The 14,000-nt window shown below is 37.6% G+C and overlaps 2 protein-coding genes and 2 long non-coding RNA genes across 5 annotated transcripts; 2 read left to right on the top strand and 2 right to left on the bottom strand.

The window, feature by feature from the left end:
* Nucleotides 1-316: 316 nt before the first annotated feature.
* LOC129749461 (uncharacterized) lies at nt 317-2,506 on the bottom strand. The gene is made up of 5 exons (XR_008738053.1): nt 2,231-2,506; nt 1,999-2,162; nt 1,587-1,738; nt 956-1,088; nt 317-895 (listed from the first exon to the last, which is right to left on the bottom strand). It is a non-coding gene; the product is annotated as an uncharacterized LOC129749461 (long non-coding RNA).
* A 654-nt stretch (nt 2,507-3,160) lies between these two features.
* On the top strand, nt 3,161-7,278 carry LOC129747822 (uncharacterized). 2 transcript variants are annotated; one of them, XM_055742183.1, is made up of 6 exons: nt 3,161-3,463; nt 4,956-4,990; nt 5,865-5,915; nt 5,977-6,132; nt 6,200-6,522; nt 7,127-7,278. In XM_055742183.1, exons 4-6 carry the CDS (start codon nt 6,060-6,062, stop codon nt 7,169-7,171), a joined length of 441 nt encoding a protein of 146 aa, XP_055598158.1. In that variant the 5' UTR covers nt 3,161-3,463; nt 4,956-4,990; nt 5,865-5,915; nt 5,977-6,059; the 3' UTR covers nt 7,172-7,278. The 2 variants fall into 2 exon arrangements, with proteins under 2 accessions (XP_055598158.1, XP_055598157.1); XM_055742182.1 differs by lacking the exon at nt 4,956-4,990 and having other exon boundaries at nt 3,168-3,301; nt 5,852-5,915.
* A 3,340-nt stretch (nt 7,279-10,618) lies between these two features.
* LOC129749148 (transmembrane protein 208) lies at nt 10,619-13,406 on the top strand. The gene is made up of 3 exons (XM_055744036.1): nt 10,619-10,776; nt 10,848-11,003; nt 11,935-13,406. Exons 1-3 carry the CDS (start codon nt 10,771-10,773, stop codon nt 12,073-12,075), a joined length of 303 nt encoding a protein of 100 aa, XP_055600011.1. The 5' UTR covers nt 10,619-10,770; the 3' UTR covers nt 12,076-13,406.
* On the bottom strand, nt 12,657-13,994 carry LOC129749149 (uncharacterized). Its single transcript, XR_008737937.1, has 3 exons — nt 13,813-13,994; nt 13,503-13,751; nt 12,657-13,446 (listed from the first exon to the last, which is right to left on the bottom strand). It is a non-coding gene; the product is annotated as an uncharacterized LOC129749149 (long non-coding RNA).
* Nucleotides 13,995-14,000: the final 6 nt, after the last annotated feature.

The raw sequence follows: 14,000 nt of genomic DNA, 5'->3' as shown, positions 1-14,000 counted from the left end.
AAAGTGTCTGTTTTTGTAGGGCTTTTTCGTTTCCTACACATCAAAATCAATTGCTGTAAAATTACGGCAAATATCCTGTAACAAAAAGGAGCAGGACATTTGCCGTAATTTTACAGGTCGAAAAAAAATCACAAAACATTTATTTTTAAGAGAACACTTTTTTTAACAGGTTGGTTTAAAATCACAGGACTGTAATTTCTAACCGCGTTCCATGCTGACTCTTGAATTAACCGTTGAAATTAAATGAGGAATTGCAAGGAATATGAAATTTTATTATCCATGAAATACTACTATAGAAAGTATTTACCAATGCTATATATTGGACATTTATTATAAACTCTAATACATTTGATGAAACCTTTAGCCAGCCATGTGTGTGTATTTATAAAGAAGAATAAATATATCTATCTAAACTACAATATCCAAGTTCCACCATAATAAGTGTATCTTAATTGCTGCGCTTAGGATCAGAGACGTGCAAGTGCTCAAATAATGATTTTTATGAAACACGCTTAAACGTTGTAATTTTTAAAAATTATTGAGGTATCATGAGTTATTTGGTGTACTTAACTATAACTTAATTACTTTAACACTTGCATGATGCAAGTTGCATCCCCCCGAGACCCTAAATTTCCATTTTAATATTAGATACTCTTTAGTTATTACTTCTAAACTAATCTAAAAGCTACTTCCGGTAACAAATCGCTCATATTTCAGGCAGAATATTATTTTTCAATATCTTCTTCTTGATGGTGGTGATGATGCTCATTCCTTTGCCAGTCAAATGGTCGTCCTGGTTAGAATTGTCTTAGGTAACAATGATTCTCATGTACTGTAACGGGTGCCAGGCGGTTTCGCTGATCGATTGGCAACTTTACGATGATAATATTGAGTTCTGAAAATATCAAACATCTATCAAAGCAACAAATAATACCCATAAAGAAAAAAAACTTACTGGTACTCCCGAAGGAATTGGTTCACAATTGTTATCCGATTCCACTTCAAACCACTATATCCCAACATGATTTAGTTACCAGATCCATTAAAATTGAAGTGCTGATCCAGCAAAAATCTGCATGTTTCCGAAGCTGTTGAGACAAAAAAAATTATGCATTAATCAAAGTCATTTAACACGTATTCTTTTCCATACCCTACAGGTTGAAAGTCAGTGCGGACAGTTGAATGGAAACAAACTGTTTACAACCAAGCAAATAGGCAACTTTTGTTCTTTCTGGAAGATTCTAGACTATGGGATGCTAAATTTAATTAAAAACTTTTCGTCATCATTTAGAACTAAGACTTTTACTCTATATATATTATTGACAAGGATTGATGATGACGATGTTAAGATCGAAAAAGTAAACTAATCTGAAAGAAAGCAATCTCTTAGTTTTTAATTTTCAGTTCCCATTATTGAACTTTATTTATTACCGAAGAACGATCATTAGAAATTCATGAATCATGAAACTATCTAGTCTCAGTCAAGCTCATGGTGGTCTATTGAAAGTTAACATTTTTTGACCAGCTTATTGTGACATTAACACTACGCAAAGCCCTTATATCCGACAGGAAAGCCCGTTGCTTACCTTGAATTATCGGTAGAAAGTGAGATCGCATGTTGATCAGGTTGTCGTTTTCCAAGCATGTCAATGCGACAGATGAAATCCCAAACAAGCGGTCAGTGACAGAGTTTATCATCATTCGCTCGGTATACTCTTGTAGTGGAAATTCATCGGATCTAAAAATAAGGAAAGCGAGTTAGAGAGACTCATTTTGTGATGATATTTTACTAGGTACTAAATATATATAATTAAAATGAACAATCTGACATCAATGTCTATTCAAACATGTAGCGAGGGTTTGTTCGAAAACAGCTGCTGCACATATGCACTACTTGATTGAGCGTGAGCGTGTCCGGATAAATGGACATCTCCAGCACATTTGGCATCCAGCGTACAAGGTTGAAGGTACAAGTGAAGTGTTGATAAAAAAACTTACCTCGTAATCCTGATCGAGCAGTCTGGTGGGCCGGAAACAGACAATGTTCTTCGGGAATACATGGAATACAGAAACGCCCAGATGATACTTTCTTCGATTGGCATTTTGTGCATAATGGTCTCTCCTTATCGCCGCGGTAGATGTTAAAATCCGACGACACATTGCTGAGGAAGAGGAGTCGTTAAGTCAGTCAGGTTTATACTGGATAAACACTTAGGTCGAATGAACTCACATAAGCTGGAACGCAGCACGGTGTTTTTGAGTAGTTGCATCCTCGAGCTGTTGTTCCGGGAGTTGTTATTGCGGAAGTGTATGCGCAACCGGAGCAGGAGATCATTAGATCGTTTGGCACCGGTAATTTCTTCTGGCCGTCGTTGATACCATGATATGTATAGCAACGTTCCGCTTATAAGACCGTATATACGTAAAAACTCTCGATCAACGATATCGAAACATTCCCGAGCCGAAACAAAACAAAACAATGACAAAACAAAACACAACCGGTTTTGACGTTTACCTTTACTTGGATGCCAGGCGCACTTGAATTTTCAAATTTTGCGATTTGGACGACACGTAAACTAGCGACACGTAATTTTATTCAAACTGTAAAATTACAGTAAGTGTCACGCTCCTTTTTGTTACGGGGCAATTACTGTAATATTAAAGAAAGATTCATATATTTTCAACCAAATCAATTTAAAAGTACGTGTTTTTTTTTAAATTACAGGCTGAATTACAGTAAAGGCATCCGTTTTCCAGTACACGTAATAGTCATTATTTTTTCTGTGTACCACATGTTACCATAATTATATTTGGTTATTTTTTTTTTCAATAGAAATTCAGATTCGTTTGAAAGGAGGCGGAAAATAAAAATATATTCCGATGTTTATGGAAGCCCCCTCCGGTAAAAATATCGGTATAGATCTTTCAAGAGGGCATATGAGTCAAATGTAAAGAAATCGAGTTATCAACTATCCATTCGAAAACCTTGATGATTTACGTTCGCGATAATAAGAAAACAAAGTATTGTTTTTGCCGTGAGCTTACGGAGCTTTAGATGTAATTTTTCCGAAACAGCGATGTTGGCGAATTCGCCCTTTACTAAAACCGGTACCGATATTTTCAACTTTCCATTTTCCTACTTGCCTCTGCTCCGCTCTGCAGTACAACAGGTGATCGGAAAATGTAGAAGTACCTAAAAAAAACAGAAACTAATAACTTTCGTTCAACTCGCGATTTTCTTTTTCTATCCGCACTTAATCGGTCCCCACAGTGGAGCGGAAAGTTAAGTGACTACAGGAAGGTATGATTTGGCAAGGATGAAAACAAAGGCGCCCGTTTAGTGATTCCGTGCAGTTTCGCAAACATTCTAAGCAATAACCGTTCATTTCACAAAATTTTCAATCGCAATTCATGAACCACACGGGGAGGCGACTATCAACATCCAGGAGGCTCCATCACAACTGTTCGTATCCGCTGTTATAAATGAGGATTCTAATTTTGAATTGCAGCAGGAATCGGTTGCTGGAGACTAGCAAGCACGAGTGCGCAGGATAAGCTTTTAGAAATTTCATGATCTCTTTAATTTGGATTAAAATTTCACAATGACAGAAGTGCCCATATTGCGATAGAGCTGTAAACTAAAACCTGAATACGGCAGCAGGGCAACTGTAAAAAAGGATTCGTTGTTGCTTTAATTGCAGGAATATGGATTATTTACTTACTGTTTTCTGGATAGACTCATTCATTGCAGCCTTGAATGCTGATGTTCCAATCCTCTTTGACGATTACAGACCCGAATGACCCGGGTGGTTAAAAGGTCTGTAATAAATTATAATAATAGTCTTTGACGATTACTTTCGCTGTCCGGTGGTGAATTTCTTCCTAGATCTGATAGTTAAATTTAACCGTCAAATTTACCTTAATACCTTCAGCTGTTATCTACGTTATCAAGAGCGCAAGAGGAAATCGCCCTTTTCACTCGAAAGAACACTTTTTGGCTTAAATTTCCCGTTACAATACGCACCAAAATAGAATGCACATGCTTTTATTTGTTTTGTTTCTGTTTCTTCGCAGGGATGAAAAATTATAACCTCGCACATAATTTTACATCTTCTTAAATTTAAGTTTAGGTCCCTTTTATAAGTTTATATTCAATGTGATTGAAAATTACATCTTTAATGAATTAGATCATGATACAGTTAAGTTTTTCGAAAATTATGGCCCGTAAGCTTGGGTGTTTGTTAAGTTTAGATTGAAAATGATGTGAAATTAAATCAATTCCTAATTAGGGCGAAACATAATTAGGTCTTCAAGCGTTTCTGTCTCAAGTAATTTTATAAATTTTTTGGTGTGTATGAGATTTGTGGTGCTGCTACATCTATTATAATTTCTTAGAGCATTTTGTTTGGATTCATATAATAGGGAAAGGTCAGGACTCCAGTAATATTTTGGTGTAAATGAATTCATTTTCTTATGTTTATTGCTTATCTGATTCGTAATTACTGCAAGGTCTTTAATTTCTTCAAATTCCCAGTGTTTAATTTGCGATATTTCTTCGGTGATTTTTGTTCGATCAAAATAACACTTTTTCTTTGTTTTAAACGATTATTGAAGTTGTGCTTTTATCATAAGGTGACCGCTTCCACCAAAGCTCTTTTGTAATACTTCCCATTTAGCTTCATTAAACATGTTTGTGGTGCACATTGATAAGTCAATAGCACTGGGTCTTTGATTTGCTATAGCTGGGATGAAGGTGTATTGTCCATTATTGAGTATGAGAAAGTTGGTATTAATGATCGAATCATATATAAGATTGCCCTTATTATTGGTATCTAAACAACCCCATAGTTCATTGTGGCTGTTAAAATCTCCTCCTATAAAGACCTTGGAGTGTGTCGATAATTGGCTAAGTAAAAGTGTAAAAGCGTTTTCTAACTCTTGTAATGTAATTCTAGGGTTGATGTAAATTACTACAAGAACAAGATCAAGGGTATGTATTTTTATACCTAACGTTTCGAATTGCATGGATGAACTTAAGACCACCCGCATACTAAAAAACTATATTACAAATAGTCAATACGATATATCCACGTTCCCAGAAAAGGTTATTGTCTCCGTAAACGTAGCTATTATTTAAAACTTTACTTCGACAACGATAAGAACATGAAACGAACGTTCATGCAAATAGTGATGGTATCTGGAAAGGTGAATTAATTGTTTAACGATTTACTTCAATTTGATCAATAATCGTTAAACTGTTCTTGAACCATAACGTTTAGCGTAATGTCATGTGTCAAACTCACGTCAAAAATGACCAAATGCGGGTCAGAGATGCCAGATGGTTTGAAAAAAGAAAACTGAGCCCGGATTCATGAAAATATCTTTAAATTTATTTATCGAATCAATTATTGATTTGTTCATACGCGGAAAGATAAAAGCAGTTGCATTGTACAAAGAAAAAGATTGCATTAAATTGAGACTATTGAGCCGATATGAAGCATTGCTATAGGTAGTAGATATAGGTATAGGTAATTAATAAAAAATAGATTAATAAATTGAGTATGACATTATCGATTCAAAACTTTCATTGGAATTGAACGGATTTTTTAAATTAAATTACTAGTATATCTTCATTTTTAAACATTCATTAGTTACTATATACATATATAATCATCCTAAGCATCTGAAATTTATTTATTTATTATTCCGTTTCTCAATATCTGTGCAAATATTGATAAAACATTGAACCTGGCACCACTGTCGCAAACGGTCTTTATTCGTTTGTTTTGCTTGCTACGCCGGAAAATTTTCACCTCGCTCGCCGCGATCGATTTTTCTTAACTTGCTGGAGGAGATGCAATCAGCACACCGGGACCAGCATTCTAGGATTTAAACAACTAATGACATTGTATCAGGTAAGTGAAAATTAAAATCATCTTTTAAAGAAATACTAAGACCCCGTTTCTTATGTTTTAGGTTACGCTGCCGGAAGCCCAGTTTTACTCCGTGCATGGATTGCTTGGCGGAGGAGGCAGCATTAAAATGTATGATATGATAAAATGATTGGAATCATTAACGGATTCTGCAACCTTGAGTACAATCCTGGAAAATATTGCTCAATTCGATTTCGAGGTAAGTGAATATTAAAGTTGACTTCGATTTGAACGATCCTGATTCATGTTTTTCTATGGTTCCGTAGATGACACGTACTCAACGAAACAAGCCCATGGCAGGCCATTTGGGTATGCTGAAGGAACTAAACTGCACCGAGAAATAAACACCCTCGAAGGTGGCGCCGGAGCACCCGAGCAGGGTTTCGAAGCCTCCAGAATCGGAAACGCTCGGATCGGGTGTTCTTCGGTGGGGAACTCGGCATTGCTTTCTGACTGCACCATGGTCACGACGATCTCGGATTTATTCAGCATTAGGACGCTTGAATCAAAATTCGGAATACCATCGGAACTGCCCCTTGGGAGGGTGCAAGGATGCGATCGTCTCCAAAAACCGGACCAGCTTTTTCGGGTGAGTGAGAATTAATTTTTTTTATTTGAATTGGATCGGAATCGATTCCGTATGATTTTTCCGAAACGCATTATCCGAATTATGTTTTGTCAGAGTGAATAGCAGAGGGAAATGGTGTTTCAATTTGGATAATCCTCTCTGTAAAGGTTAGATAGCGCCAGGCGTCGAAAACTTAATTCTTGCAATACTGAAATGATCACGAAACATTAAAAAAATGTGAGTTGTCTATTTTCATTTTTCCACCTTGATAGCATACTTAAATGATCAGCAGCAGATATGTTATCATACAAGAATACCTTTCAATCGTCAAATAAGCTAAACACTTTGCTGTCCAGACATACACAATTTTCCCCTGATTTTTTCGAGCAAATGTTTCATGTTAGTTTGTCCAAACAATTGATATGAAAGGCTTTATAGGGTATTCAGTATTAAAAAACTCGTACCTACAAGACTCGTGCAAGGGATTTGAGTTATTTTTCGAAACAATAAAGAAACCAATATTTGAAGAAAAGAATGTATTCTTGAAGTTATTCTAAAAACCCTGTCTAAATAAGTGTCCGGAGGTAAATCAAAAATTTATTCTTTTTTTTAATTTGTTTTCCAGCGACTGGACATCTCGAGTACCGCAGACCGCGGAAAGACGAATTAGTGGGCCAAAGGCGATTCCTAATCGCAAACCGGTTGGCATCGATGCAGGAGGAACTTCTTTTAACAAGTTGAAGTGATGGTAGTTAGTATAAAAAGCAGGCAAATATAAAAACAATGAAAAATTTAAATAAACTTACATTGAATTTCAAAGAAAGGAATATTTTATTTTGAAGTTCACGTTGAATATAATCGTCTGAAAAACGTTGGAGGTTTACGTATGGTCAAAGCGTAGCAGAATAATGAAACTTTACGATTATTATCACCGTTCGTCATCCTGAATACGATTCCTATTAGCGTTTAAAAAACCTTCAGCAAACTGTTTGTGGAATGATCCTCCCATACATTTGTTTTAATAGTTCTAAACAGTAACATAACTTAACGCCATATTCAACAGACCGTCGTTTTGGAATTAACGATTATTGGAATGTTTTTTACGATGCCAGTTATCGTTCCTTAAGCGTTTTTTTACCATTTGCCAAATCATTCTATAACTATTCGAGTAACTGTTTGGTAACAATATTTTCGTATTCGGGCAGTCTTTCAAAAGTAAAGTCAGAACGTAGATATATACCAGTACCTCCGAAATCATCAGACCTTGGTGATAATATACGGTGATAACCTTGTATATTCCACCTGTGGGTCATTATTTGATCTGGTTTAACCCAGATTTCTGATAATAGTGCTGCGTCATATTTCTCAGTAAACAGTTCATGAGCAAGCTCGTTTTTATTTGTCTTCAGACTTTGTATGTTTGTTTGTATTATATTAAAGTTACTTTGCATCATGAACTGTTTCCGGTCCACTCACCTGCCTTCATCAATTCTCCCATAATTTGATTTGTAAGCTCTTCTCCAGGCGCTCCATGCGGCTTCAAAATTTCAACCAATCTGGTACTTACTTCCTTCATTGCTTTCCTCCATTCTGTTTGTGTTTGTTTCTTTATAGTTTCCTCTATCTGTTTTCTTATTTTTTCTGCCTCTTCCGTCCTGTAGGGGTTGTTCAAACCTGTCCCTCTGCTTTCTTCTCTATCTTCTTCCATTTTTCTCTTCTTCACTAACTCTTTAGCTACTCCTGGCATTAACTCTCCTTCTTCTTCTCTTCTTTCCTTCCCTTTTGTAAAACGATTGTTGGTATTTATGTTATTTCGTTGTAAATTTTCTTTTTGATAGGATCTGGGTGCTCTTCCTGCAACATACGAGTAAGATTCAGCTGGAGTTGGGTATTCTTCTGTACTCCTTAACACGTCGAATTGGTTTTCAGTTGGAAATATGTAAGTATGTTTCGCTTCTTGGTAAGTCATTCCATTTTTGGCCATCGTCGCTTGGATATTACTTTCCTTTTTCCAACGAGGACAAGTTTTGTCTGTCGTTCTATGGTCGTTGCTTTCACAATAGAAACATTTCACGGTTTTACATGTTATGTCAACAGGATGTTCTTCTGTACAGCTTGCGCATTTTCCAGTCTTCGATTTGCAGTTTTTTGATACATGGTTGTATCTCAGACACTTGTAGCATATTACCGGTTTTCTGATGTAGGGCTGTACTCTGAAAATAACAGAAAAAATGTTAATATCAGTAGGTAGAACATTACTCCTAAACACCACTCCTATTTTGTACGTCGGTTCCTTTTTCTTCTCAATGAAACGGTGTAATCTAAAAATAGAATCAATTTCCACTCTGCTTCTGATATTCATTTTGATATCTTGTTCATCCATATCGGGTGGGATCCCTGAAATTACTCCAGTAACAGTGACAAACTGCTTCGGAACGTACGCTTTGTATCCTTGTAGCTGCAAATTTTTACTATTAGCTAGCCTGTTGGCATCCTTCCAATTCCCGACATAAACTGTGACTTTCTGTCTTCCAGTTTTGCAGATGTCTTCTATGGATTTGTCAAATCCATTCTGGTGTAGCATGGCTCCTACTTTCAAACGGTTAATGGTTCTCCTTTTCTCAATATCCGTATTTTCTACCATCACTCTAAAAGGACGACTATCACCGGATTTATACTGGTAGTTTATGAACACCCGCGTCGGTTCATTCCTGATTCTGGATTGTGCATCCGTAGTTTCCATTAAAATTTGATCCATTTCCTTATCCAAGTTTCCTGACCCGTTTTGAAGGTTAGGTACACTTGCAGATTGTGATGCTGCTCCATCAGGAGCAGCATCTGCCACACTCATTTTCGCCTTTTTAGCAGGAATTCACTTTCAATTCGTGAACAATTATTGTTATCACACTCCAATATACAGATCACGTAAAAACCACACCATACAATATAAAAATTAACGCGAAACAGATTAAAATTTTTGATTTTTTCGTCAAAATATTAAAAACGCCGCAATCAAAACACAACTCCACCGTGAGGCTCCTGGTGGTAATTTTTGGAGGGGAAATTTGTCTCATTCGTCCTTTGATTCGTTCAACTTGCACTTACGCCCAAATGTTTCTGAGGCAATTACCGGTAAATTTTCAATTTTCTCGGCATAGTGAAGGTTAACTTATTGAGTTGTCGAGTGCAGCGGTAAATTTATTAGTGAATGCGTAATAAAAGTGTGAATCGGGTGATTGGGTGACTAACAGCAGCAGGCTGCTGCCGCTCAGCCTGATGCAGTTAGTTGTTAGGTTTGCTGCTACTGCTGCTGTTCGGTTTCTTTTCCTTGCTGCATTATTTTACAGCGTTCGAAAGCCTGCTTGAGTATCGATTTAAGAACGCTTGAAAAGAAGAATCTGAAATAATATTCATTGTCAGGTTGATATTCTGATAACCTCTACCTGTATACACTTGTTTGCTCATGGAATCCATAGCGAATGTGCTAGGTTTTTTTTCCTCTGCACATTCGCCGTTTGGAAGAAGGGACGTAAGCAACATTGAAATTGGCAATCAAGGTTTTGTTTCATTCGTCATTTTGGAAGTCTTAAATTTTATATATTAAAAGGGTTTAAATTGATTGTTTTATCAATCACATAGGTAGATAATGTTATAATGAAGCTTTTTCAGTGAATATCTCTTTTTTTCAATTTTTGTTTCATTCGACGTAATGAAAGCTCACGCGAGAATTCTTCAAACACCTCGGCGATTGGCAACCCGTTCTTTTGTTTGTTTCCGACACTCGTAAGATGTTTGAAAGATGTCTGGTCAACATGAAATGTCACCAGTGATGTCACCGTCGCTGATTTTGACGAAAACCTCGGTTAGGGGATTCAGCGACAATATTTATTTCACACCAGGCCATTTTGATTTTTGTTGGTAGGGCTTCTATTTTCTTCGGGGGATTTGAGACCCGTCAGACAATCAGAAGCGATGTGAATCCCGCAAATCCTGTTTTAAATGAAACCCTTCAACACTATATATACCTTATGTGTAAAATTTTCCGTTTGAAGTTTCCCAAGTTGGCATCCCAGTCGTTGACTTATGCAATACCCCTATTAACCCAATCATTTGTGTATTTTTTATAACAGTGTGGAGTTGGATTTTTGTTTTACAATTTCATTTTCGCCTTCCTGAAACGGTGTTCCTGCATGATTGAAACCCGAACTGCATGGTGGTGTTTACTTTTGGAAAGTTTCTCGACGGCATTTGAACGTCTTCACGAATAAAATGAGCGTAAGATATCTATTTAGGTTAGGAAAAGATTAGACAAATATGAAATTTAATCATGTCTCTTGATTTTCAAGGCATCAAAAGGGAAGCAAGCCACCAAGGGAAACAAACAGATAATAGAGGAAAATGTAGCGACGCTGAAATTTTACCGGAACATGTCCTTAGGTTCCTCGGTGTTTTTCCTGTTAGTAACCTGTATATTTTTTGAACCATTTGCTGCTCTTCAAATGGTAAGTGCATCTGAAAAATTTGAGAAGATTCATAATCGCCGAAATGCTAATTTTTTATGTAGTTGACTTTTACCATCAGAGGCATTTTTACTTGGTTAATTACTTTAATTGATCAAATTTCATTCAGTAGTAATCAAAGATTTTTTTAACAATTCATTAAATTAAAGACATTTTTTCACTTATTGATTTACTTTTATAACATAAACATCCTTTCCTTTTCCAAATATGATGTTCGTTTCAATGGGCTCTGGCTTTAAATCAATAACGAAAATTATTTAATAATCACAACAGTTAACTCTTAACTCAGCGCGTGGCCAGATCTCCAGATTTTCCCGTAGATTTACGGATTATCCCTTTAATAACATCATGCTCGTTTTTGCGGATATGAGGATTTTCAGAATTTTTTTGTGGAGTTTGGGCAAATTTATAGGGAATCTTAAGGATTAACGAAAATTCTACTTGTCGACTAACAAAAATTTCATCGAATCTTATTTCACGAAAATTGGTATGCTTTTCTTTCTTCGTCAAATCTACGGTTTTGAGCGGTTTGCAATCTGGCCACGCCAGCCTGAGTAATGCAGTTTCAACAACAGGTTTCGGAGCTGAATTAATCCAAGACATGTATTGCTTGATGCTTCAAATGCAACATAACATAGTTTTTAAATGCATTCATCGACTGAAACAAGTTATAGCATCTGGGAAACATCCTGGAGGGTTGCAAGATTATCATACCGAACCCGTCACAAAATGTAACTCACAAATTTCAAATTGAAATTTGCAATAATTCGAACAAATGTTTTTTGTTCCTTCAAAAAAGGATTGATTTCCGTAGAATTTTTAAATGGTTCACAAATAAAAAGGTATATTATTAAGTGCTTGGCGCAGACCTATTCAAATTTTAGTTTCATTAATTGTTTTTTTTGTGTTGTAGACGATGACAGTATTGACATTTGCAATCCACGGAGCCAGCTTTTACTTCATGACGATGATGAGCAGACCGCAATACACAGACAGCGGAAGCATTATCGATTCTGGTAGTGATCTCAACATTGAAGGAGGGATTGCCGAGTAAGTATTCTACAATAATAAACTTATACTGATTTATTACCATTATTTCAGAGTTTTTATTTAGACAGGGGGAACTGGGGAACTCGTCTATGGCTGGACACCGCCTATGACCGGACAACATTGATTTTTTTTGAAACGCAATATCCTAATAATGTTTTAACGCCATAGAAATAAAATAAATAGCAGCCTTGGATTTCCATATTACCAACACCATATGGTTATATGGTAATCCAATCTGAAAAGGTAAAACAATGATAGGCATTGAAAGTTTTTGCCTAGAAGTTCGGAGAGGATCGCCCAAAGTTTGCATTTATATTGTGGTCACGAATAGCCTCATAGGTGTAAAGTGTCACTAATAAAGAAAGTTACGGGTTGTCCAATGTGAATTGCACATAAACGTCATCGTTGGTATGGGATGAATAAACGTCGTTGGTTGGTTATCTTTCGACTACTTGTAAGAAGAAAAAGAATAATTGGCTTGAAGGAAAGAAGATTGAAGTTTCTTCTTCCTCTTTGCTCCGGCTAGCTCAATCAATTCGGCCAAAGTGATTTCGGAACTGTTTCCGATAATACATTTTACATGTGTTTAAGATTAAATGAATTTGCTTTTTATTTTGGCCATTGCCACTTTGCTCAGTTTATGAGAGCAGGAAATTCCTCCCACTAAGTATTAGCATAATTGAAAACAAGTCGTAATTGGCACTTATATTTGACCTCCAGGCCTCTCCGGAATGGCGTCGAACGTGCAGCAAAAGCGCTCATCTTCCTGGTTACAAGCGGTCATCACTGGACCACACAATGGCACACGCGCGTGGGTGGCTCTGAGCAGAGCTGGTTGACTCCCACGCTTCGATGTCGGGATGATAGGGGAGAGTTTGCTCCCGGAAACTGGAGATGCACACTGCGACATGCGCATGACAAACTTGATTCGCTTTTCCGAGCGAGGTTCGCCCCACTGCAGCGATTCTGGTTCCGCTCATCTGGCTCGTCGGTCTAATTCCTTCCTCGGCTTGCGGATCCGGATCTGGTTCGGCTCTTGGATCCAATTCTTTCCAGTCGTCTCGATCTTCCCGCGGTGTTCGAAACTGCCAGTTCTCCTCCACCCAGCTTTCATCGGTTTGAGCACCGATCGTATTATCCCAGCGCCCTCGGGCTCCTTTGTCCCGATCCCTCAGCAAACTCGTGCCCACGACCTTGGCACTTCCGGCTGCTTTGAGCTCAAGCTCCTCGGTATTCGCTCCGGCTTGTTTGCCGCACCTTCCGGCCACCCTGTGTTGCGTGCCAAGACAATTAAGCGAAGAAGTTTGGGCCACTAAATAAATCGCCGGAGAGGAATAAAGAGAGGAAAGAAAAAACAAGAAAGAAAAAAAAAGCCCTGCGGCATGTTGCCGTTAGTTGCGGAACTGGTTTTTTTCGAGTGTTTCAACTCACCCTTTATTCAGGGGCTTTCTTGATGCTTTTTCCTTTTCAGTCCTCCTCCTTCGACGGTGGTTTTCTCACCACGAGTTTTCCTCGTGGTTGAAGAAGAGGATTTGGTTACGTATTCTGCCGTAATCCAACAAAACAATCCGTTTTACTCAACGGTAACGTTACGGGCCGCTGCTTTTTCTCGAGTGCCGTTTTTTATCGCCTTTTTCGCAGTTCTGCAACAGCGGTGTGGCAATTTTTCATCGACGTGAACTGAGGATTTTAGGTTTACTTTAGATTGTGCCGTTTGATAACCTGATACGGTTTCACTCACCGATGATTCGCCGTGCTGAACACGGATGGTGTTTTGCCGCTATTTTCGTTCCCGCGACTTTGGCGAATTTTTCCCGGCTTCTCGGCAGCACGTATGGACGACGTCGGCACAAGGAAAGAAAAAACACACTCCTCAGCGGAAATGCTTTCGCTGTTGACAGCTTGGTTTTGCTTGAAGCTTCTTTTCCT

The sequence above is a fragment of the Uranotaenia lowii genome, chromosome 2 (genome assembly GCF_029784155.1).
Source record: "Uranotaenia lowii strain MFRU-FL chromosome 2, ASM2978415v1, whole genome shotgun sequence".
In the NCBI taxonomy this organism is placed as follows: domain Eukaryota; kingdom Metazoa; phylum Arthropoda; class Insecta; order Diptera; family Culicidae; genus Uranotaenia; species Uranotaenia lowii.
The sequence above is the reverse complement of the archived record's forward strand: the minus strand, read 5'-3'. Positions and strand labels throughout refer to the sequence as shown.